The 24,892-nt window shown below is 44.0% G+C and overlaps 1 protein-coding gene across 2 annotated transcripts in view; it reads left to right on the top strand.

Moving 5' to 3' along the window:
• The window catches only part of TMEM260 (transmembrane protein 260), a 30,150-nt gene extending 15,176 nt beyond the window's left edge, over positions 1-14,974 (top strand). Inside the window, exons 4-16 of one of the 2 annotated variants that reach the window (XM_010712101.3) lie at positions 749-926; positions 2,957-3,070; positions 5,598-5,777; positions 7,408-7,448; positions 7,624-7,707; positions 8,091-8,208; positions 8,769-8,941; positions 9,583-9,754; positions 10,499-10,647; positions 11,662-11,838; positions 12,400-12,453; positions 12,786-12,876; positions 14,370-14,974. In XM_010712101.3, the coding sequence (XP_010710403.3) occupies positions 749-926; positions 2,957-3,070; positions 5,598-5,777; positions 7,408-7,448; positions 7,624-7,707; positions 8,091-8,208; positions 8,769-8,941; positions 9,583-9,754; positions 10,499-10,647; positions 11,662-11,838; positions 12,400-12,453; positions 12,786-12,876; positions 14,370-14,642 (1,804 nt within the window). In that variant the 3' untranslated portion in view covers positions 14,643-14,974. The remainder of the gene's footprint in view (positions 1-748; positions 927-2,956; positions 3,071-5,597; positions 5,778-7,407; positions 7,449-7,623; positions 7,708-8,090; positions 8,209-8,768; positions 8,942-9,582; positions 9,755-10,498; positions 10,648-11,661; positions 11,839-12,399; positions 12,454-12,785; positions 12,877-14,369) is intronic. The other variant, XM_010712102.3, reaches the window with a different exon arrangement.
• Positions 14,975-24,892: the final 9,918 nt, after the last annotated feature.

Here is a 24,892-nt window from a genome sequence, read left to right as displayed (position 1 = left end):
CCAGTCTGTATAGAGCCTGTGATTTTCCAGAGAGCAGCTTTAACCGTAGTCACAGCTATTAGTCCTTGGATGAGATAACCTCTGGGCTCCCCAAGCTACCTGCAGCATCCAGCTCATTTGGGAACAAGAGCAAAAGTCCATCTAGCTGGAGATGGCACCCACTGTCTCCTCTCCCACTCTCCAGTGGGTGCCTCTCCATCCCAGGGCTATGGGTGCTGCAATCCCCACCCAACCCTGAGACAATCCAACCTGCCTTAGGGAAGCTCTGCTAATGCTGTCCATCACGAATAGCTCTAATCCACTCTTTATGCAGGGCCTCAATGAACTTAAGGCTGCATCACTGCTCATGTGTCCTCCAGCACAGAGCATCCCGTTAGAGGCATGACTCTCTGGCTCAGCGTACCATGACCTGCTGTGTCATTGCTCATCAAGGTTTTGGAACTGAATTGAATACTGGGAGTTTTTGTGGTGTTTGTGGAGAAAAAGCCAGCTTGGCTCGCCAGCCGTTCACTATTTGGTGCCTTGCAAATACATGGGATGGCTAAGGTGTGCTCTTCCTAATTGCAATTCTCTGCAAAGAAATTATTAGGGACATATTAACCATATAATGTTTTGGAAGGATGCTGGGTGGCAGTCATAATTTCTGCTGCTACAGTGTTTAAAAAAAAAAAAAAAAAAAAGGACAATAAAGTAGGCTTTTTTTTTGTTGTTGTTGGAAAAGAAGATTTCATGTTATCTGTGTTTGCAGGCTTTCTGGCTCATATGCTGGAGGAATCCTTGCTGCGGGGGTGTTTTCATTTTCTCGTCTAACATGGCAGTGGTCCATCACGGCGGAGGTTTTTAGCTTAAACAATCTGTTTGTGGGGCTGCTTATGGCTCTTACCGTGCATTTTGAGGAGGCATCCACTGCAAAAGAGAGATCAAAGGTAAAACATCTCAAGCAAAGTGAATAGTTTTTTATTGTTATTATTTTTTTTTCAATTAGTTATGATGAGTCTGTTTAATTTCCTATCCATTTAGTCCTGATTCAGTTTTGTTAAGCAAGGGAGGGCAGATTTTGGGGCTGGGTTCAGCGGTGTTGATCCTTGACCCACCTACATTTTCAGAAGTGCCAAACATTTGAAAATCTGTGCAGTTTGCTTAAGGGTTTTGTTGGGACGCGCTGGATGGGCATTTTTGTGTTGCTTTACACGTAGAGGATAGGAATGGAAAAAGCAAAATCATTTTCATCTAAATGTTTTAGCACAAAGTTTAATTTTCTGCATCAAAGACTCAAAGTAGGCTGTGAGTGTTCAAGGTTTTGTTGGTAGGACTGTTATTTTTCCCAAGGGTAAATAGATACGTCTTACAGAAAAATTCATCTAGTCAGAAACCCATGTTTCTAATGAAAAACAGAAACGGCCAATTTTTCTGTCAGTTCTGTGCAGTTCAATGTATACTCTTTTGAAATGAAAAGAACCCCCAAAATAATGCCATTATTAAATACAGAGACAATTCATGCTGTATTCACTACTTGGGAGCAGACCAAGTGGTCAGATGGCTTTACTCACCAGTCTTGTTCTTTCTACTTTACTTTGCCTGAACATCTGATCTCCTCTCTACTTACTATTTTGCCTGCTGTGACTCCTATAAATTGTGTGAATAAAAGGATTTTTGTTGGGCTAACCTAGAATTTCAGGAGCCCACAGTGGTAGTTTACTCAGCTTTGCGAGTTATGAAATAACACTGGCTAGGGAAGCCTTGTTTCATCATTGGATTTATTTATTTTTTCCTAATTTCTTCTCAATTCTGTCCCAAGATCCCTAGAGACTGGACTCCATGGAGATGGAATTGGGCATTTTCCAAGCTGCTCCCGTGCGTGGCATACCCAGTTTCCAATGGGATTTTCGAAAGAGTTTTCCAGTAGTCAGTGAGCTTATTTCCTTTTTTTGGGTATCCAGCACCCTACGACTCAACGAGGTCAGGCTACAAACAGCAAGTTGACAACACTTTTCAAAAATCTGACTCTCTTGCTAGCATTGAATCACGGGATCATTAAGGTTGGAAAAGGCCTCCAAGATCACCAAGTCCATGCCCAACCCATTCCCACCATGCCCACTGCCCTCAGTGCCACATCTCCACAGTTCTGGAATACCTTCAGGGATGGTGACTCCACCACCTCTCTGTTCCTGATCACTCTTTCTGAGAATTTTTTCCTAATATCCGGCCTGAAACATCTTTAGCAGTGTGCTTGGAGTTCACCAATGTACTCGAAGAATTACTGAGGTGTCCCAAGTCCTACAGGGCAGCTCTGAAGACCACAAAGATTTTTTTTGAAGTTATAGCAGGTTTTTCTTTTGACAAAACAACATTCAGTGTTAAATTCTAATTAAAAACTGCTGGGTGATCCCATCTCCACACGAAGGCAAATGTTTACACTTCACATGCCGTTGTCACTGGTAACTGAAATAAGCAGGACTGAGCAGAGCTTACGGCACTTAAGGTGGAGAGATGCTTTCTGTAGCATCAGCCTGGGATGGTCATAGTGCTGGTAACAAAGCTAAGTAACCCTCAGTGAGTACCAGAAACACCCTGCATAGTCTGGACACATTATCTCTGAAAACAAACTCTGAAATGAAATTACACTACTGAGTGATACTGTTTTTAATTCCCTTTGCTTAGCAAGTTTGTGTAGCCCTGACTTTAGCCATCTATGCCTGCAGAAAAGGAAAGAATTAACTCCTGTTACATAAAATTATATCTTCATACATAGAAATGGCATAATTATTTTTATGGCATAAAAATTAACTGAAGTAACCTGTGTTGTTTGTGTTACAACCGACCAGTGCTCACAGGTGTGTTTTGACTCATTCTCTATGTCTGCTGTAGGCTGCATTGATGCTGCTTTGGCATGTGGCTCTTTTTGCAAACTGTGAAGAGTAATCACGAGGTGTTTCTTGTTTTTTTTCCCTCCCAGATCGCCAAGCTTGGTGCCTTTTGCTGCGGCCTCAGTTTGTGCAATCAGCACACGATAGTGCTTTATATTGCTTGTATTGTACCTTGGGTTCTCTTCCTGCTCTTCAGAAAGACGGTGCGTATTTTGCTGACTCACAGCTGTTTTAGCTTGCTTTAAGGCACTGGCTTATGACTGGAGATGAGTTTCTTTGTGTTGATTCCCTGGTGGTAGGAAATGAAAGGTGCATTGACTTGTCCATCATTGTGTGACTGCTGTCAGCAAAGACACAAAGAATTAGTAAGGGTGCTGCAGGTGCTGACCTCATGCAGTTCTCTTCAGCATGCCCCTGGGATGTGCCAGGTTTGGTTGCCTCCAGCTCTGACACTGCTAGGACTGGAGCCCTGCAAGAGGCTCTTTTGGAGAAGGTTCGGAGGAGCACCATGAGGATGATCTGATGGCCGGAGCACCTCTCCTATGAAGATAGGCTGAAGGAACTGGGCTTGATCAGCCTGAAAAGGCTGCAGGGAGACCTCACTGAGGCCTTCCAGTTCTTAAAGGCAGTTTATAAACATGAGGGAAATCAACTTTTTACGTGGGTAGGTAGTGATAGGATAAGGGGGAATGGTTTTAAACTAAATGGAGAAGAGATTTAGATTAGATGACAGGGGAGAGTTCTTTACTGAGAGAGTGTTGAGCTGCTGGAACAGGCTGCCCAGAGAGGATGTGCATGCCCCATCCTTGGAAGTGTTTAAGGCCAGATTGGATGAGGCAATTTGATCTAGTACTTGATTTAGCAGCTGGCAGCCTTGCCTGTGGCAGGGGGATGATGATCCTTGAGGTCCCTTCCAACCCAAGCCATGATTCTATGAATTCTCAGGTGAGGCACCTGGCTTGTGCCAGCTGGAGAAGACCAAGCCACAATTGACCTTCAGTGAACAACAAGCCCTGAAGTGGTCAGATGTCCTGGAAACACAGAGTGGTTGGAGGTTGGAAGAGACTTCTGGAGATCATCTCCTTGTTCATTGCAGGGAGTTGGACTAGATGACCTTTAAAGTTCTCTTCCAACTCACATGATTCTGTGATCTGATCCAGCCCCTGCTCAAACAAGAGCACCCAGAAATGCTTCCATGTCATCTACTAGAAGGTCCCTTTCTCAGAATGTCCCTCATTTCACACCTCTTCATTAAGCTTGTTAATTGAATAAGGTGAAAAGACCTTTTTGCATACCTGGCTCAGGAAGATGATGTGCGTCCATCTGGATGAGGTTCCATGATAACATTTAGGGACTTTACAATGGTCTTGTGGTCTTCTGCAGATGGCTTTGTTGGGCTGGGAGCAGACATGTTGTGGGAACTCTGCTCTAAAAAGTGCTGCATATCTCAAAAGATTTAGGTACTAATATCACTTTACAGATGGCCCAGAGAAACCTCCACCAGTACCCTCTGCCTTCTACCTTTAGATGACAGTTGGGCAGCTTTGTGCTGGGATGCTCCTGCCTGTATTTCTACACCTTCAGCCTGGCAGATCAGGTGTGGTTCTACACAGTGGCACAGCTTATAGCTAAGCCTAGAGTGAAGTGTGTGAGCAGCAAGAGATAAGATGCAGTTCAGACAAGCTTGATGCAAAAGTCCAGTGCTTCTAGCAAAAGCCCTGCAGACTTCCTGTTTCCTTTAACAAAGTGCTGGTTCACGCAGTGTATTTTTCTTCTTTAAACACAGTTGTTTTTTTAACCAGGGAGGTGCACAGACCAGGTAATTTCCAGCAGAGAGAATGCTGTTGTAATGTAATGTTCCTGGGAAATACTTCAGACAGTTCAGGAAAGCATGCTGCAGAAAACCACCTAATAATAAGATATTTGATCAAAAACAGTGTCTTTCAGTTAAAAATAAATTTAAGAAATAGCCAGTCTTCTAAAGAAATTTTGGCCACCAACTTTATCAGGCTACTTTCTCTGTTCTGTAGGTCGTTGCTCTGAATGCTGAATGGTGTCTATTCCACATAACCCCAAATTCTGAGCAAGTGTTTGATTGACAGGACGGTGGCTAATGATAAAGCAAGCGTGCAATATTCTAGGGTGGGATTTTCCAAAGCACTTAAAGGAGTTAGGCACAGAAGTCCCTTTGAAAGTCTTGTCTTCCTGACCCCTTAGGCAATCTTGAAAATCCCACCCCAAAAGTTGGCCTATCCAATTTAGCCAGTGTAATCATGATAAAGTAAATGGCAAAACTGACTCCTGATGATGGTGATGATGTGTGTAGTTGTACTAGAGCAGCATTTTTTTTTTGCCAGATGGAATACCAGCCAACTCTTAATCGCTGCAAAGTGGGTTATCTCAGCCTTGCAGTGCTTCAGCCATCTATGCATGTCATGCCATGATTTAAATGTGAAAGATGCAATGAGTATGATACTCATGAGTCCTAGCTAATATTATTTGCTTCACTTAAATTTCACCCTGCCATGCAAAGGAGATCAGTTTGATGCAGTTTCCTAGTAATCCACAAAATCATAAGGTTTAACATAGCATTTTGTAGGGACTTACTATAAATTGAGAGATCAGCTCTGTGTAAATATATTTGATGTTTTTTCTTTATCTGTTCTTGAAGTTCCAGCATGATTAAACTAAAATAAACATTGTTATGCAATATGACATATTTTGGTGCAGGAATTGTCCCTAGGCCATTTGCTGAAGTTGGGTTTATGCTTCTTGGCTGGTTTGCTGCCTTATCTCTATCTGCCGGCTTCGTCCTACCTCAATCGAGCCCGTTGGACATGGGGAGACCAGACGACTTTTCAAGGATTTTTGACCCACTTTCTCAGGGAGGAATATGGGACATTCAATCTGGTAAATAAAGATCATTTTCTGTAAGGCTTTCTTTTGAGTAATGCGATAGCAGAACCTTTCTGTTTGTGGCGTTAAATAGCTCGGAGGTGAAAAAATTGGAAATTTCTTTAAAAAATAATTTCCTGATTTTGACCTTTGGATCTGTCAGATTTTCTGGGTGTGGGTTAGGTGGCTAGGAAAGCAAGACCTGATTCTCTTTGTCTTTATGGAATGAGCTATATTATTTACCTGGGGCTGTCCACATGTATCACATTTATAAAAACCCAAAGACCAAGTCTTGCTAGAGAGATAGCAACACCTGTTTTGTATTTTTCTTATTTTAAGACAAATATATATATATTTTTTAAATCATTTTAAACTCAGCTTTTGAAAGAGGCTGCAAGCAGTTTTTCAATGCTTTAACCTTAAAAGAGATTCCTCTAACTTACATCTCAGTAATGTTACATTGAAATGAATGGTAGGTTTGGGGGAACCTCAGAATTCTTTGCTCTGAATTATTCTGTCTGCTTTGTGCTCTTGCAAAGAGAGGGAGATATAACTGTTTGCATACTGTAGGATTTGCATCTTTCTGCTCCAACCCAAACTGGGTTCTGAGCTCTAGATACCCAAGGAGAGCAGTGCCCAGCACCCCTTTTGTCTCAGAGTTTTCAATGCAGAATGCTGGGAATAAAAGAAAGGGTTGTGTTTTACAAAGCATGGTGCTCCTACAGAGATAAGGTCCACCCTCTGAAGGACTTCTGAGACTTCCCTGTTATCCTGTTCCCAGACCTCTCCTGAGAGCTAGGTTCTGTTGAGCAGAGCAATACCAAGGCATACAAATCCCTTGACTGCTTTCTCCATTAGATCTGATGAATTCAAATTGATATTCAGGAAGCTTAAGGATGGGCCGTGTGTAATCCTGCACCACAAATCACATTTATGTTGAATTGGTCTGAAACTGGAGCAGTACATGCAGCAAAATCCAAGTGTTTGGTCCTAATGCTGGTTGGGCTAATGCCAGAGCCATCCTCCGACACTTTTATGTTTTTAAGTATTTTTTAAATGTAATGTACTATTCCATTTCTATAGAGCTTAAATACACCTTCCAGACTTCCTGAATCATACCCAGGGAAGTGATGGAGGCACTGTCCCCGGAGCTGTTTAAGAATGGTGGACATGTGGCACAGAGGGACGTGGGCAGTGAGCATCATGGGGGTGGGTTGGGGTTGGACTTGACCTTGGAGCTCTTCTCCAAGTAGGTAAGGAAGTAGAAATTGAGGCCCATCTGGTGCTTCCAGGCTGTGGGGAGATGTCCCCAGTCGTGCACTTTTAGTGGAGCTCACAGCTAAGCCATATGATGTGCTCTGGTCACAGGGTAATGAGTTGGGTTCATCTGGGTGGTGAACCATGCACCGTTTGCAAAATGTAAAACAAGAAAATGGAGGAAAAGTTTGTAGTGAACGTTCGAGTAATTTGCTGTCTTTGGTTTTGCTTAAGCAATTCCTGTTCCCTGTGATCAGTGTGGTACCATTTGAAAGAGCTCTAGAGCAGCCCTTTACGCTCAGGGCTCTGCAGACAGAAAGCAGAAAAACTTCTCCTTTCCCCAGTCAACGTGTGAATTTGTCATTTTCTTTCTTTCTTTTTAATCCAGGCCAAATCCGAGACTGGATCCAGTACAAGAGATATGCTGGTGTGAGTAAAATCATGACTATTCCACTGCTGGGGATTCATAATCCTGGCTTGTTCCTGTTTCTGGTAGACTCCCAGCAGAACAGAGGTGCTGCCGTACAGCTGCCCTGTTTTCTCACTGCACTGAGTGCAGGCACTGAGTTGAGGGTCATGCAGACATGCACTGATTTCCCCACAGCTTCCAGCTGGAGCAGATGAGATCAGAGCTGTCCCTTCCTGTCCTTGCCCTGGCACTCATGGCCTGTTTCAGCACAGCACTGCCGTAAGTTGGAGGGGAATATTTACTCCCACCTGCATTTCCTTACTGGCCAAGAATGAGCTTTGGGTGCTTTCTCTGCCTTGTGCCACATAGAGTTCTGCTTCCTTGGGCAGAAATTTCAGCTGTTATCCTGTGTTATTGACAAAGAGCAAAACAGCCCTGCACCTGATTACCCTGTGACTCTGTAGATGCCTTAAAAATCTTGGGATCCTGATGACTGCATGCTCTGAAAAACAAAAATTTCATAAATTGGAAAAGTAAAGAAAAACCGACCAGCTCCTTGCATTAAACGCATTCAGATATGCAGAGAGACAGCTGTCTTCATGCACATATAACTTTTTCCTACTTTTGATCGTGCCACTATAGTGCTACGTTATTTTTTATAGGATAAAGCAACAGAAATCACCCGTGATTTGTCTCTTTGCTGGAATGCTCTGTGTTTATTCACTCTTTTTCGCCTGGAGAGCAAATTTGGATGTTACAAAGCCTCTGTTTCTGGGAGTGGTAAGTTTCACTCTGAAAATTGCTCTGGGGTGTTGGTTTTTGGAAGCAGCCTCCTTCATGCTTCGTTGGCTGTTGGGTCCCTTGTGAATCAAGAGCAGGTGGTTGTCTTGGAGATGCACAGGGTGCAAGCATGCAGCTACATTTTCTGTTCCCTTTTAGCTGGGGAAGCATAAATATGGTCTCTGGGAATTTAGATAGATGATGCATGTTTAGAAGGAAGAATTAGGAGGAGGTTTTTCAGCCAGAGGGTGGTGAGGCACTGAACAGGTTGCCCAAGGAGGCTGTGGATGCCCCATCCCTGCAGGCATTCAAGACCAGGCTGGATGTGGCTCTGGGCAGCCTGGGCTGCTGGTTGGCGACCTGCACACAGCAGGGGGTTGGAACTGGATGAGCGTTGTGCTCCTTTCCAACCCAGGCCATTCTATGAATAAACGAAAGAAACTTCTTTCTTTGTCTCTGTCTGCCCTTCAGTTGTGAGCTTTTCAGCTTGGAAACTATCCCACTCCAAAAGCGTAGACTCGCATCCCAAGGAAGCATTGCCACATTGCCTTCTGTCCTAGGTGGAGCGGTTCTGGATGCAGAGCAATGTGGCTGTGGCTGTGCTGGCAGGACTGGGGCTGGCTGCTCTTATGTCCCTCGGAGGTGCTGTGCTGCAGGGCAGCCGGGTGCTGCCATGGCTGGAGTGGCTTTCTGCTGGGACCCTTGTTGCTGCTCAAGTTTGGGCCAATTTTAGGTAAGACATCCTCTGGGGCATCACCTTCTCCTTCCCATGCTTTGCTTCAAGTTTCCCGGTATTTTTTCTTAGTTTTTCTTCCTTTTATTAAATGAATTACATCTTATAACGTAAGGCTTCCTTATTCCATAACCACGCTGAGAACTCTGCAGTGGGTTAGTTAAAAATGAGTATAGTAGTAGGGCTTCTCAGGTGGAGGTTGACCAACTGGTGAAGTGTTGAGCTTAGAGGCTCCATAGGCAGAAATCCTTGCTTTGCACAAGGCTCAGCTTAATTAAAAGTGTTAAAAGAGTAGGGAGGGTTTCAAATACTTACTATGTCGTGGCACTTCCAGCTCCAAATCTTTATGTTTAGCCCAAGAAGAAAAATCAGAAAAAAAGATCAGAATTAAGATGAATGCATGCGCTGTGTGTGCATCTCTGCAAAACTTTAGTGGCATGTCTCTCGTTCTAGCTTGTGGGGGACAGTAGTCTAAAGGCTTCATGTTGTATCTTCTAAGTGAAGATGATGCTTTTCAGCCAGATCTGACCAAGGGGAAGGACCTCACCATTGGATGCTTATTGCATAAAATTGTTCTAAAGATGGGCAAAACCATGCAAGTGTCTGGCTTTAAAGTGTTCTTTTTCATCTGTTTTCTTCAGTGATTGTGATCAGAGCAACAATTACATTGTTGATAAGTTTGCAAGAAACCTGCTGTCCTCTATGCCAATGGGTGCAGTGATTTTGCTAAGAGGAGACTTACCTGGGAACGCCCTTCGTTACCTGCATTATGTTGAAGGAGTGAGGCCAGATATCACATTAGTGGACCAAGAGGTAGGTTCAGAAGGTGATACTGAATGAGGCAACATGGCAGATATCCAGTTGTTGCACAGGGCTGATGTTTACCTTGCTGAGAAAGCTTCATCTTTTCTGTTCTCAGAAAACTGCATGTTGGGAGCAGTCTGGAGGGCTGAGTCAACCAGCAGCCCTTGGGCAATGGGGCTTTGGGCTTTCTCTCAAGGGCTCCGCCATGTTGGGGCCCATTTCCTGACGTCTCCTGTGTTATTTTGGTCCACCAAAGGTGCTTTTGCAGACTTGTTGTTTTTTTTTTTCTTTTAATTCAAATGAAGATGCTGTGTCCCCTGGGGGGGTGGTTGTGCTTGTTTTTCCTGAGTAATGGAAGGAGAAGAATCGTCTTTGCAGAAAGGCACAGCTGTATTTCTACTAGCACATACTCCTCGCACTTGGCTTTGCAACAGGGGACTGTGATTTGTTGGGGAACCCTCACCCAATGCCTCTTGTCTAACCAAAGCTCTCTTGTTTCTCCTCACAGCTGTAGCTATTTTGTGTTTATGTAGACTTTTTCCCCCTCAGTGGCAATGACCATGTTTCTCCAAGTAGAAGCCACTGATGGTCTGATCTGATGGCATGGTCCCGGGCCATTGCTGAAATGAGAGGAAACCCTTAGTGAATAAATGCAATCAGTACTCACATGAAAGGCATTTCTACAGCTGCTGGTGTCAAATGGATGGAAACTGTGCTTCTTGTTTTGATTACAGTAATGTTTTTTGGTGATAGATGATGACTTATGGATGGTATTTACCCAAGCTGGCAAAGCATTTACCTGGTGTTCATTTTCCTGGGAACCGGTGGAACCCTGTGGAAGGAATATTACCCGATGGGACACTTACTTTTAATCTACACCATTTCCTCAAAGCAAATAAAAAGTAAGCATTTCTTTCATATGTAACAGCTTTCCTAAATTCTTCAACCTTTTTCTCTTGAAATTGTTTATGGAACAGCTTGGTGCTGCATCCAAAAGACCAATTTTCTCTACTGACTTCCTCCCCAGTGGTGAGATTATTTTTGCAATTAAAGCAAATATCTGTGCGGAAGTAACTCCATCCAGATATAATGTTGTTCAGTGTTGTTGAACAATATTATATCTTGCTGAACAAGGTATAATACTCTCGTTGTTTTGAGGAAAGTTTGGATTTTAGGAAGGAAAAATAAGAAAGTGATTGACAGAGAATATTTATGGATTTTTTCTTTTGCTGACACAATTCGTCACAAAAAAAAAAAAAAAAGAAACATTCCTGTGTACTCAAAATGATGATGGTTGGAGAGTAAATTGCTGCAGCTTCTCCTTCCTGAACATTGTGGCCAAGTGATTAGCATAGAATGAATGTATTCCAGGAATAATCATCATATAAAAATAGCTTAGTAAGAGTGGAGAAAGGATTAGATACTCCCATGAATAAGAATAGCATCTGCATTTAGACTAGCTGGGGCGAGCGTGGGGAGGCAGACTAGCAGGGCCAGGTGCCATTGGGACAAAGTGGGCTTCCCCTGCTTCTGGCACGGATGTAAGGTGTGACACGGGGGAACATCTCCCCTGGAGGTCCCTCCTGCTCTGGTACACGAGGTGTGCAGTACCGTGGGGGTATTTATTTGCCCTTAGAGCTGTTCTGCAGAGTGCCCCAGAGACGTGCACGTTCTGATGCGAGATGCTCTGGATGGGTGCCTGTGCTGCAGAAAGTAATAGATTTGTTTGAGTTGGAAGGAACTCTTAGAGGTCATCAGGTCATCTAGTTCAGCTCCCCCGCACTGAACAGAGACTGTGCTTCTTGAGACCTGTCTGCTGCACCAGCATGGGATGTGTGTGCAGCTCAAGCACGTGTGATTGCCCAAGGCCTCTGACATGGCTTCACCATTCCTCTCTCTGTTCCTTTTTTTGGCAGTAAAGAAGTGTTTGTCTGCATAGGTCTTCATGAAGGGGACTCAACCTGGAGGAGGAGTTACTCGCTTTGGCCATGGGGTACCTGTGAGAAATTGGTTCCTTCTGATGCTGTCTTTGACCCAGGAGAGTGGATTCGTCTGACAAGAAATCTCTATAACTGGACTGAAGAGTATGGGAGGTAAGAGGCAGAAGCACAGCTCTGTGTCTTCCTGCTTCCTATTCCTCATGACCACATCCATTGCGGTGTTAGAGAAATTAAATCTGAGCTTTAATCTTAATGCTTCGTGTTTTGGAACACACGATATCTCTGCATGTGTTTTTCTGTTTTTTGCTAGAGTTAAAAATAGAGGTTTCTAGTCAACTGTCAGGTCCAATTCTGATCCTAAAACTTCAGTGGGAGCCCCAAACCATTGAAGACATGGGACATCCAAAGCTTTAAATGTTGTAGACTGAGCTATGATGCGATGGTAAAAATCATCTCTCAGTTTGTGGATAGCTGGGATGCTGTGAAACACCTGATGTAAACAGCAGAGGCTCCCCCTGTGCAGGGAGAGGGATAAAGTTTTATGAATGACTGAGGATCAGCTGAATTCCCTGCTGTCAGAGCCGTAGGCTTCATGACAGGTTTTCTGCTGCCTGGGAGGTCTGTCACTGCTTGGGTTAGAAGGGATGATTGTGCAGTGAGCAAAACACAATGACATGGATCTGATGGCTGAATTTTGTTTTAATTCCCGTTTAGTTTCAAGCCCTCTTCCTGGGAAGCTGTCGCCAATGAGGAGATGTGGCAAGCCAGGTGATGCTCCTTTGCTCCCCAGTGCGTGGAAATACACACCAAAGCAGGCAGCTTGATAGTGCATGGCCTTACTGGATCTTAATGTGCTAAACTTCAGAAGGAAAACAGTGGTTTCATTCACCTAAAGGTTTTGCTCAAAGCATCTTGAAGAACAGAGGGTAGTTTGGGCATACCGTGGAAAGAAATCTGTATCACTAATGACTTGAAAAAATTTTGTTTACTGTCCCATACAACTAAAGAGCTTTATGGACATGTTGAAGACGTGATTAGGAGGTGTGAGCTGGTTATGTTAAGCAGTTGCTATAAGGTGTTTTCTTTTCTTATTCTCCTAGGATGAAAACAGCTTTCTTTATATTTGGCCTTGCAGAAACTGCCAGCGTGCCTGCAGAAATGAAAGCACAGCTGTACACGTTGGCATACACTGTAAGTCGTATTTTTTGTTATGAATTCTGTCTGCAGTCTCCATCCTTTTTTTTTTTTTTTTTTTTTTTTTTAATTCTTTTGACCACATGGAAATATCACAGTGTATCTAGATAGGCTGTCCTGTAATCTGCATTCTGTCTCATTCATCCAAATCAGGAGCATAGCAGATTCAAAGAGATTTGTTCAGGGATTTTATCCATTCCTGCTTGCCCTCTTGGTCACAGAGGATGCCAAAAGCTAACCAGTCAACACCCTCCTTTTGCTATAATTATGTTGTCTGCGCTGGGCTTCAAACCCATGCCAAGAGATTGCTTGTCCTAAAGTCCCCTCTATGCACTTGTCCTCTCTGTCATTACACAGTCTTGCATCTGAGCCAGCAAGTGTAAAATCCGACAGTCTTCTCTTCTCACTGCAAATTAATTCTGCTGCATTTCACAGCAGAGAATGACACACGTAAGCTGGTGTAGGTACCTCAATAAATACTGCACTGCCAGAGATGCCAGCAGATGCACGAAACGATCAGTGTGTGTCAGCAGAGAGGAGATGTTTTATACCCCAGCAAACAGTCTGTAAATTGCTTCCTTTAAAGTTTTGCCCATTTTGCTGTCATTTTTGCTGTTCTGTTCCACAAAGTTCCCAGGCATGATGTTGAGCTTATCAATATTGCCACTTAGCTAAACCCTCCTATGCAAACTCTTTTCCTGTTAAGGAAGGTTGAGGGAACTGGGCTTGTTTAGTTTGGAGAAGAGAAGGCTCCAGGGAGACCTCATTGTGGCCTTCCAGTACTTGAAAAGTGTATAAACAGGAGGGGGAACGGCTGTTTGTGAGGGTGGATGGTAATAGGACAAGGGGGAAAGGTGTTAAAAATGAGACAGGGGAGGTTTAGGTTGGATATTAGGAGGAAGTTTTTCACCCAGAGGGTGGTGAGGCAGTGGAACAGGTTGCCCAAGGAGGTTGTGGATGCCCCATCCCTGCAGGCATTCAAGGCCAGGCTGGATGTGGCTCTGGGCAGCCTGGGCTGCTGGTTGGCGACCTGCACACAGCAGGGGGTTGGAACTGGATGAGCATTGTGCTCCTTTGCAACCCAAGCCACTCTAGGATTCATACTGCTCACATCCTATTGAAGGTGTCTCGATCTCCTGGAACACTGAGTCAGTGTTTTTCCAGGCGCACCGGGGAAATCTGTCTTTGCCCAGCCTGGTTCCCTCTTGGGGAAGGGCATAATGTGCTCTGGGGTTATCTCAATTGTCTGTAATGTTTCTAAACAAACAGCTGCTGCACAAAATCCCTGGATTTTGGATTCACACTATCACACATCACATGGCAAACACAGAATGAGTTTCAGAAATGCTCTGACTCTGGATGATGGAGACATCTTAGTAGCATCTGTTCCTTTATGGGCAGTTCTGAAGCACTGTTAAGAGCTGTTGGTCCCCTTTGTTTGCTTAATTTGTCCCCTTTTTTTCTTTTTTCTTTTTTTTGCCATTTAACAGTCGTACAAAGAAATTGTCAGCTCTCATCCACATCACCCAGTGAACTGGCACAAAAACTACGCGATAGCCTGCGAGAGGATGTTGCGTCTCCATGGGGTGGGTGAGGACCCTGAGGCATTGCTCTCCGAAACCGTTAAACATTTCCTCCTCTACACCCAGAAAGCAGAGGATGATCCCCAGCGGCAGGATATTCTACAGGCTGTGAACCACCTCCAGAAGGAACTGCAGGGGCTGAGGGAAATGAAAGCTGAGCTGAAGTGGCAAGCTGGATAGTGTCTGTTCCACTGTGCCCCTTCTGAGGTGCTGAGGATTTTGAGGTCCAGAGCTTTGAGTTGGTCATAGACAATGTAAGAATGTTGGGAAAAGGTGACAAAAAGAGCAGAGGGTTCTGCAGGAATGTACTGTTGTTTGGTATCTGATTGCTGTTGCCAAATGAACAGTTCGTATGTGAGAAAGCTCATCACAAAATAAAATACGGTGTTTCAAGAAGAGAGTTTCCTCCTAAAGGCAGCACTGTGAAAATCATTTAGATTTGTTTATGGATGTTTGTGGATGGTTTATAGATGCAAAAATATATGTTTGGCCTTTGCTGCTGTTGTCGAGCAGAGTTTTACTGCATTTTTCCTTAGACTGTGTGTCTGTGCATTTTTACAGTCATGGGGCAGCATGGGTAGGTGGGTTTCCATCAGGACAAGCAAGCAGGATGGAGCCCTTGCAGGGGCATGACTGTGTGCTGTTTCAGGTGCCCTCCATGCCCTGGCTGTGCCTCTGTGGTGCTCTCAAAATGACCCCCTGGGAACAAATGCAGCAACTGGTGTGGGGTGGTGGTGTTGGGTGGAGACAAACCCAGCTCACTGCAGGGAGGGCTGTTTTCACTGCACTGGGATTTTATGCTGTGATAGACTTCACTGCACCGGTTTTCCTGTAGCTAGTAATTTATATTTTTCTTCATAGACCTGCGTGACTGTATGCAGCATCATGGCACCTCCTGTGCTGTGTGGGTCTGGGGTAGGGAAGCTGCGGTGCTGACATCCATCCTGCTTTCCATTCTGCCCCAACGGCCAAGGAAGACTCAGTTCCCAAGAGCTCAGCTTCATATTTTCCAAAAAATGACATGAAATAGCTTGTCTTTCAAGGTTCTGTCTTAATATGTCTTACAAAGGCTTAAAACAGACACTGAACTCTGGTGGTGTTACTGGAAGTGCACGTTTCACAAAGTTTTGTTTTTTGTGGGGATGCTCTCTTGCAGAGCTTGGTGTGCAGTTTGAGTGCTGGATATGCTGTGCTGTGCACACGGATAGGTGCAGTTTTAGGTGCTTGTGTAGTTGCTGAACTTAACTGATCCCTTTAAGAGCAGATGACTTTTTTGTTGGTCCCTCTAACTCATTGTGGGAAAACTTGAGCACTTGCATTGAGTGCTGTATGTATAAAAATCAAACTGCTCTTTGGATTCTTTTCTTTGTTTTTCTCCCTTTCATTCCAATTTATTTTCATGGTGTGATTTCCATAGCGATTCTCCCCTGTCCTTCTATGAAACAATTCCTGTCCAAGCAGCAGATAAGAAATGACCAATGAAAAAGAAAAATAAAACTCAGGCTTGTGGGTTGCAAAGGGGAGAGTGAAGAAGAGCGGTTCAGGGGTGTCTTTTTAACTCTTTGTGTTGTAATTGACTACATTTCAGGTCGACTGTGCCTCACTTAAATCTCTTCCTTTTTATCAGTTCCTGCAGAAGTGTTTGTACGGAGGGAGAGAATGTCATACATTCCTCCATGCAGCTTTCTCAAGGCTGACTTTCTTCTCACTTCTCAGAATCAGTTCTTCAGGCTGGCAGAAAAGCATTAGGAATCCAATTTTTGAGTGCTTTTGTTACCTGCATTATTGAGAATCCATTCAGGCAAATATACTGAGCCAAGAGTTTTCTTTATCTTGATTCGATGCCTCTCCTTAGCTGCATAGTCTTGAAATAATTGGAAGCTTTTGTGAATTCTACTATCTGCTTGGGAGAAAAGAGGGGCTCTACAAAGGTACGTAAGCTGCAGTCTGCTTCAAGTGATGTATCACAGTGTATTGTAAAAAGCAGCAATGCAAACTGCAAGCAGAACTTTCCCACCGGCACATGCATTCCCAGGTGTGAGCAGCAGTGGAAGCGTTGATGTTTTTTTTAGGGAGCGAGACCAGAAATGCTTGCATCTGTGAGTGCTGCTACCGTATGAATTGTGTGCACGTGCAAACACGGGTGGCTGTGCTGGATGCTCAGCTGGAAGGTATCACCGATGGCAGATTGCAAAGGTGAAAACGTTTAAAACGGAGAAGGAAGTGTGAGATTTCCTCCCGTGAATCTGTTCCAATTAGATTTGCTGGTGCTTTCAGACGAAGCCGTGTGTGTTAGTAAGCCCGTTTGCTGAAAGGCAGTGCTGAGGGATGCTGGCAGAAGTTTAATTTTTATCAGCTCCTCTTAGGTGGCACCCCTAAGTTTATCAAACAAGCAAAGCTGATTTGCTCTTCGTTAGTCTCAGTTGCATGCGTTGGTTGCCAAGTAAACAGGATTTTGCATTTTCCTAATTACTTTCATATTTGTGTTTTACCTCTATTTGTTCTCTTGCAGAACCGGCCCTAATAATTAGTCAGACTCCTGCTGCCTAGACCTTAAAAAAAAAAAAAAAAAAAAAAAAAAGCAAAGGGGGGGAGACTTCAGAGGGCTTTTTCTCCCTTATAAATTCATTTTTGTTACAAGCATCTTTTATACATATTACTAAAGGGAGCGCACTAAGAAATGCAAATAATAGTTCTTTATTTTATTATGACAGTTAATTAATAGCAACCTGTTTTAATGAATAAAGTCACTCAGAGTCCTTCAGCACTTCCTAAGTAGAGGCCAGAATCTGTAGGGATTCTTTTTTTCCCCCCCATTGTATGGCTCCTAGACTCCGTGCGCTATATAGGGCCTGTATAGAAATGCTCGCTAATGAAGAGGGAGGGCGAGGAACTTGTCTGCATTCAAAGATCACTGGTGAGTCATTCAGCGAGAAAAGGCCCCTTGCTAGGAATAGTCACAGTTCCGCGGCATTGTGCTAGCAAAAGGGTTTGATCAAAGGTCTCCTGCGGAGCTTGCATGGTTTCCTTTCATACGACGACCATAATTAAAACCACTAATTCTCTTTTAAAATGCTGCAGGATGCCATGTAGGCATCTGTCTGGAGTGTCCTTTGTGCTGTCGGGAGCTGTTAAGGACCAGCGCCGAGGGCTTTTCAGCGACATGCCAGTCAGGAAGGTGATTCGACATAAGGGTGCCTCTGAAGGCTTGACAGGGCCTTGACTACACAATCCGCGCTGAATTTGCCCCTTGTCAGCTGCCAGTAAATAAATCTCAAAGGGGGAAAAGCTGAAGTTTCATTACCTGATCCCCGGGGCTTTGTTGGTTTTGGCATCGCCCAGGGGGAAGCCCTCGCCCTGCGGGGCTGGGGCTGGAGGTGGCCATTGGGGCTGCGTTGGGCGCGGGGCCGTTTGAAGCCCGTCAATACTTGTAACAGTTCAGCTGTTGGGAAGACAAATAAATGGAAGAGCCCATTAATCCCCTTTGGGTACTCGGTGCCTTTTGCCCTTTTATCACAGCCTTATTAGGTTCCTACTCATCTTGAACCAGGAGGAATGAATTGAGGTTGTTGAGCGCTAATTGGCAAAGACTTTTCATCGTGGGCCAAGAACTTTCACTGACTTGAAAGTAACTTCGCCGTGGGGAGGATCAGCGAATTCTTGCCTTGCCATTAAAACAAAACCCCCAAATCCCATCGTGATTCAGCGCGGCCTTTAAAAAGAAATAAAGGGAGGCAATTGCTAAATCGTTGGGCTTGGCCTTCGTCAAGATGTTGGTAACTTATATTTGCTGCTGAAAGGAGAGTTGTGGAGCGGACGCTGAGCAGAGCGATCCATCCTGAAACACAGCTGAAATCCCCGTGCCTTACAGATGCGCACATGCGTTACCAAGACCTGCTCGTGGGTCAGCCTCGAGAGGGTCTGTAGGGTGGCACAGGTATTTGGGATGGCTTGCAGCCACTTGACTGTCAAGCAGAGTGGTGCTGAAGTTACAGCATGCCCAGGGACAGTGCTGGCTGCCCTTGATTCATCCCTGGGTTTGGTGAGAAATTAGTTATAGCTAGGATGCGCTTCAGAATGGAACCGCTTTTGTGTTCTTGTGTGAGTTGTTTTTTATGTTGCTTTCGGTAAATGCTGTGTTAATTTGAATGTACTTGATGCCCTACTTCTCCGTCTTCCCCACTGCACTTTCAAAATGAATAAAACTCGCCAGGTCATATAAACATTTCATCCATTGGAAGTGTTGTGGGCCATCTGAGCCTGAAGACATCAAGCAGGGGGTAGAGAGCACAAAACCCCATTGCTATGTTCCCCAGCCTCTGCATCTCTAAGATTTAGGAGACAAAGCACCCGTGTTACAGATGGCATCTCCAAGTGATGCCTATGGGGATGGGAAGCCCTCAGCGTGGCCTGGCTGCAGCTCACCCCGGGGACCTGCAGAGTTGGAGCTTGGCACAGTGCTACGAGAGCAAACAAAGACTAAAGCTGCTCTGCTCACAGCAGGGGATGAAGATGTCCTTGTCAGTACCCTCCGAAAGGCTGTTTGGTTTAGATCTGCCCAGCAAAGCTGGAGCGAGCGCTTGCAGCACTGCCCTTGCCAGGTTGGTACATGGAGCAACCATGCTTTGTGACCACCAAGGGCCCTGCAGAGAGGACAAGGAGCACCAGTGGCACAGTGTCCTTCACACATTGCCCCTTGTGCATGAGTAGTTGAGCAGGTTTTGGACAGCTGTGACACACTGCTTGTCAGGTAGGGCAGCAACTTGCCAATTTTCAAGAGGGAAAAACACATTGAAGGGGAAGAAGCCCTCCATTTAGATTGCTTAGGGGCCTTTTGTTTATTTCTCCTCTTTTCTTGGCCTTTGATTTAGCAGCAAAACCACTCTGTACAATGTGTATAGTAAAAGTAAAAAGTAGTATAAAAAGCTCATATGAAGAACTGCTGACGATGGAACCTCCTCAGGGAGGGTCTGCTGCCTAATTCAGACCACAAGGCAGACCTGTGTGCCCAAATTATTTCAATTTTTTCCTAAAATTCGTAATTTTTTCACTTGCTGCCTCTTGACTCCTCTACTGTATTCAAACCTGACATTTCAAAAAAGGCCTGTTCAGAATGGAGTGAAAACAAGAATGAGTACAAATTGGAATAACTTGTTTCAGGAGAGTGGAAGTGAGGGAATTTCCTACAATCATAGAATATCCTCAGTTGGAAGAGACCCACAGGGTTCATTGAGTCCAACCTCTGGCTCCACACAGCACCACCCAAAATTCAAACTGTGTTTCTGAGAGTGTGGTCCAAATGCTTCCCGAAATCTGGTAGGCTTGGGGCCATGACCACAATTTGTGTTGGTTGTGGGTTGGTTGGAGATAGCACATTCTGGTGGTGGTCTCCATCCAGAGGACATCCTCAGCCCATTCCTAACAAATCTGAGAATGTGTCTTTCGCCAGGTTGAACCAACTCAACACAAACGTAACGGTCATCAGTGAATTTATGTTTGTAAATCTTTGTTGGCCCCACTACAAGTAAGGAAGAGACACAATGGCCTTGAGGAAGATGAAGCTATTTGGTGCACAAGAGTGTTGCTGTTGATGGATAAAGCATGAGGCAATATGGTGCTTCTCAGGAGATGTTCTTCACTGAAGATTATTTCTTACCACCATTTAGGAAAGAAAAAGTAAGAATCAGAATTTTAATTTTGATCCTTAAAATTGAGGCTATTAGATTAGGCCAAGCTGCCCTTGGCTTTCACTGCAGATTGATTCCAATGGAGGTAAGTCCATTTTTACAGAGTGAACCTTGAGTAACTGACTACAACAAAGAGAAGCTCTTCCTCTCTTGGGAGGTCCAGAGGGGAGATCAGAGCCTTTTTGGTACTGTGTATCACAGTGCCCTGAAGTACTAAGGTGCTTATACTGAAATTTGTTCAACACACCCCTCTCATACGCCACATCAAGTCTCCTCCAAACCTACCTTGTCCTGTTCTCTATGTAGAAATGAGTCAGTAACATGACATGAGCTTCTTCCCTTGCTCTTTTATTCAAGGCTGCTCGGGCAATTGTCACCTTCAAATAAACCTAATTACAGAAAACACAGGAAACTTGAGGCGGTACAGACCAGGAGCACTATCCTGTATTTATGAAGGCGGTGTGCTATCAAGGTGCCCAGTTTTATTGTGTTTTTAAATTTGGTGATAGCACTTATGACGTTTTAATTCTTGTTGTTGTCCCTGGCATTAAAAACATCTAGCTTTACGGAACCCCACCAACCCCTAAATACCCTTTTTTCTCCCAACCGGGATCTAGCTTTTTACCATTTCCTTAATGTTTGCACCTAGAAACGCAGCTTAAGTGGCATTATGCTAAGTAATTATTCTTACAGGATGTGAAATGAAACAAATTTTGCACAGCATGAAATTATTCCTGCCACGTACGGCGTTCGGTGGCAGATTTTTGAGTTTGGACCACAAACAAGGCTCGGCAGCACGGAGAGGAGGGGGCGGGGAGGAAAACACCACCAAAGGTAAGTCCTTGTAGCAAAAATATTTTTGGCTGGATCAAATATTAAACCTGCTACTACAAATTTCACGCTTTGCATTCCTAAAGCGGATGCCAAGTGATGATGCCAAAAATTAATTGGAAATAATAGCGCTTGCCTTGTGTGCCGCATCCAGCAGAGGGCACAACGGATAAGTAATGCGCGCCGTGCGGAACGCGCCGCTGATAAGGCTGTTGGTAATTGCTTCAGTAAAAATATGTAGCAACATGCTTGTGTGCTTATTTACATCTGGGGATGTGCGCTGGAATGGAGGGCTTAGATTTGTAACTGTCCCCCTGCGCCCCATGGACACAAAGGAGACTTTTGGGGTTTGATCGCTTTCTCTGTCCAAGGGAGGGAGTGTTGAATTGTTGGGTTTGCTGCAAAAAGTACAGGGAGCAGTTTTGGTGTTTGGAGGTTATCTTGAATTCAAAATTCCAACCTTGACTGCTAATAGGGAGTTGATGCATCTCGCAGAGGAGTGTTTTCTGGTAGTAATTTTACACAGATTGCCATGGGTAAATAAAAACATCATTTGAAAGAAAAAAAAAAAAAAACGGAGGTTGGAGATAATGCTGAGAAGAAGAATGTTATCCCTTTTATTCATGGAAAAAATGTGAGTTGCTTGCTTATATTTTACAAAATATTAATTAGGAAGAGAAAGCTTTGTATTAGTTTCGTATAATATAGACTGAAGAGAAATAAGAGAAAGACACATAGGCATCTAAACCAATAAAAATGTAAAAATGCAGTATGTGCATTCGATGAATTTTGCAATTAGCAAAACGGATTCCCACGTTGGTGCAGGAAGTTACTTTCCCTGGTGCAAAATGTGTGGGTACTCTGTTTAAGCACAGCCCTTTGTATTCAGCAAACATCCATCAGTAGCAATCACAGCTTAAATCGTCTGTCTAATTAGGGAAGGATTTTCTTCATAAATGATACAGATCAGAAAAAATGTTAGCGTGTACTTCCTATCCAAACCTCACTTGGGCAGTCCAATACTTAATATTACTGCCATGCTTTCCAGCTTTGCAGAAGGACAGATGTGGAAGTGGAAAAATGTGGTGGAAAACGTGTGCTAAAACAAATGGAATGGTGCAGTCTTTCCCAAAAGACTGAAAATTATTATTTCACACTGCTTCCTCGCGGTTCCACAGCATATAAATAGATGCTGCCTTGGAACAAGTCAACATTTGATGCAAACAACCTCACAGCTCGATCTGGGCAAAGGGAAAATAAAAGTCTGTTTTCATGTTCGCGCCTCTCCCTATCTTGTTTCAGGGTTATTGTTTAAATCAACACTTCCCAACTGCGTAGATTTTAGCTGGAGGTTTTTTTCCTTGCTTGTTTGTTTTGGAGAGGAGGGGGTTGTAATTTCCCAACGTATGGGAGATAAATGAGATGTTTAAAGCGCCTCAGTGGAGTGGCATAAAAGCTGGGAAATCAGAGAGATTGTAAATCTATGTTTGTTTTAGAAATAAAATAAAATAAATCAAGGAAGAGCAGGTTAGAGCTGCTAACACTGAGCTGATTAAGAGCAGCAGTTACATAAAAAGCGGCTAGAGTCCATATTGCAAGTATTATTGCAGCCATGAGAAATGCAACTCCAAAGCTTTTAAGGGTTGGTGTGGGTTTTGTGGGTGTTTTTTGTGTGTTTTTTTTTTTTTTTTTTTCAGTGAATTAAGTGCTGATGAAAGGTATGGATTGACAGCTTTGCAAACTCAGAGTTGCTGTTTAATCACATAACCTATGGTAGTGTCTACAAGCCTGGCGGGAGCAAATCATCCCGACCCTCTGCTGCCTTCATTTGTAGGAACATAGGTGGTTCCCAAGGCTCCAAGGTTTGCAACCCCAAGGCATTGCTCAATCTCTGTCAGGCTGGGGAGGCTGCCTACCAATCCTGGGTGGTGAGAAGTGGAAAAACCACAACTGCAGTGAGGGAGCAGATGTTGCAGTGTCTTCATCTGTCCTTCTCCAACCAAGGTTGATGGTAGTGAGGACCTCTGTCACCATACGGCAATGACAAGGAGGGATTGCCACTGAGAGTTCTGGAAATTGTTGGTTTTGGAAGGAGGTCGATGTGGATTAGACTAGGTCATCTTTTCTGTTGTTGAAATACACCTTTGTGGTTCTCTGTTCAGCCAGCGGTGAAATGGTTTGCATCATGTGGAAGATTTTTTCAGCCTTTTGAATTCATAGCTTTCATCCTTCCAGGTCAATTTTAAAATGGAAACTATCCTCATTCAAAATTAGAAGTCATATATGTTATTTAAAAATAAAAAAATCAGACCTACATTTTGAAAATATGAATTATTAATAACTAAATATTTGCTTGCTTTTTACAGACATTTCTACCTTGTTTCTTGTGGCTGGAACTAGATGATCTTTGAGGTCTCTTCCAACCAAAACCATTCTATGATTCTATGATATGATTCTATGAAATGTCCTGAAATCTACCTGAATATAGCAATGGTTTTGGTGTTTCAGGATTACTTTTGATTCTGGTAGTGGTAATTCATAAGTGTCTCATGTCATCATGACCTTTATCACTGAAAACATGATTTGAGGTCTTTGTTGGGGCAGGTTGATATATTTCCCAGTCCTTTGTTAGCAGAGTAGGGGAATAAGAACTATAGGAAAAAACAGAAGGAGTTTATTTGCCTCATGGGCTTCTTCAAGACCACAACCACCATGCTGGGAGTGATGGAGAGGATGAGGGTTTTGCTAATATGACTCATCTCTGAACTGTTCCCCAAAATGCCCTTAATGTTGCTGATCTCTTACTCCTGCCTTGATGGTGAGGTTCAGGATGGAAACCCTTTTATGGTTGAGTTGGACAGTGCCTCCAGAAGGTGAGACTCATCCCATCTCACCCCACCCCATCCCATCTCACCCCATCCCACCTCATCCCATGGAGATTGTGGGTTTGTGCCCCCTTCTTACCCCAGCACAGAAGGGAGCCCAAGTGTGAGAATTGCAGTGTAGGAAATCCCATGCAAGGTGGCAAACCCTTCTGTGGCTACAATTTCCATTTTTTGACCGCTAGCAAATAAAGCTGTTCTGTTCTTTTGGCATACAAGGTTGAGAAATACTGGTCCTTATGCAGATATTTGTATAGATAAATATCGAAATGTGATTGAAAAAGCATTTTAGAGCTGTATTTTCCCCCCAGTGCCAACATGCAGCATCAATTGTCAGCTGCCTAGAAGCAAAGATACAAATAGAGGCAGTAGGAACGAGCTGCAATGGACCAGTTTATAAGAGAATAAAATAAAGTGCAATTTCTGATCTCTTTGGCCTTATGCTCAACTGCTCTGTGTCACAACAAACCTTGCAGTAACTTGGCATGGGCTTAGCTGCTGCACAGGGTAAAAAGCCCCTTGTGTGCAGCAGGGAGTGATGTGATGAGTCCAGAGAGGAGGAGTGTAATGCATGAGAGAAGTAAGAGATCTGTGGTCAGCAGTTTTTGTGAGTCTCTGATATAGCCCCACTTATGTGGAGGCAAAATGCAGAGGGATGGTCTTAAATGAAAATGCCAGGCTTGGGGTGTGTCTAGAGCACCTGGGGTTGGAGGTAGGTTCTTCCTTAGATCAGCTCTTATAGCCAGTGTTGTGGTTGGTGGTCTGGGCTCTGTGGTCAGAGGTTCCTTTGGCAGGGGATAAATCCCCATCTTTCCCCCAAACAATGAGGCTGTGTCTGCCAAGAGGGTCAGCCATGCATCCCCATTCCCTTTCAGCATCCACCTTCTCTTTCATTCTGAATGGGTCTGGACCAGCTTGGAAGAGCCATAAGCACACCCAGCTCTCCCAAAACCTTTTTGGCCAAGCAGAGGCCAGCTTGGCCACATGTGCTGGAAAGCTTGGCACGGGGGACCAGACGTTATTCTTAATT

The sequence above is a fragment of the Meleagris gallopavo genome, chromosome 5 (assembly GCF_905368555.1).
Source record: "Meleagris gallopavo chromosome 5, MGAL_WU_HG_1.1, whole genome shotgun sequence".
Taxonomy (NCBI): domain Eukaryota; kingdom Metazoa; phylum Chordata; class Aves; order Galliformes; family Phasianidae; genus Meleagris; species Meleagris gallopavo.
Note: the sequence above shows the minus strand (reverse complement) of the source record. Positions and strands in the feature narration are given on the sequence as shown.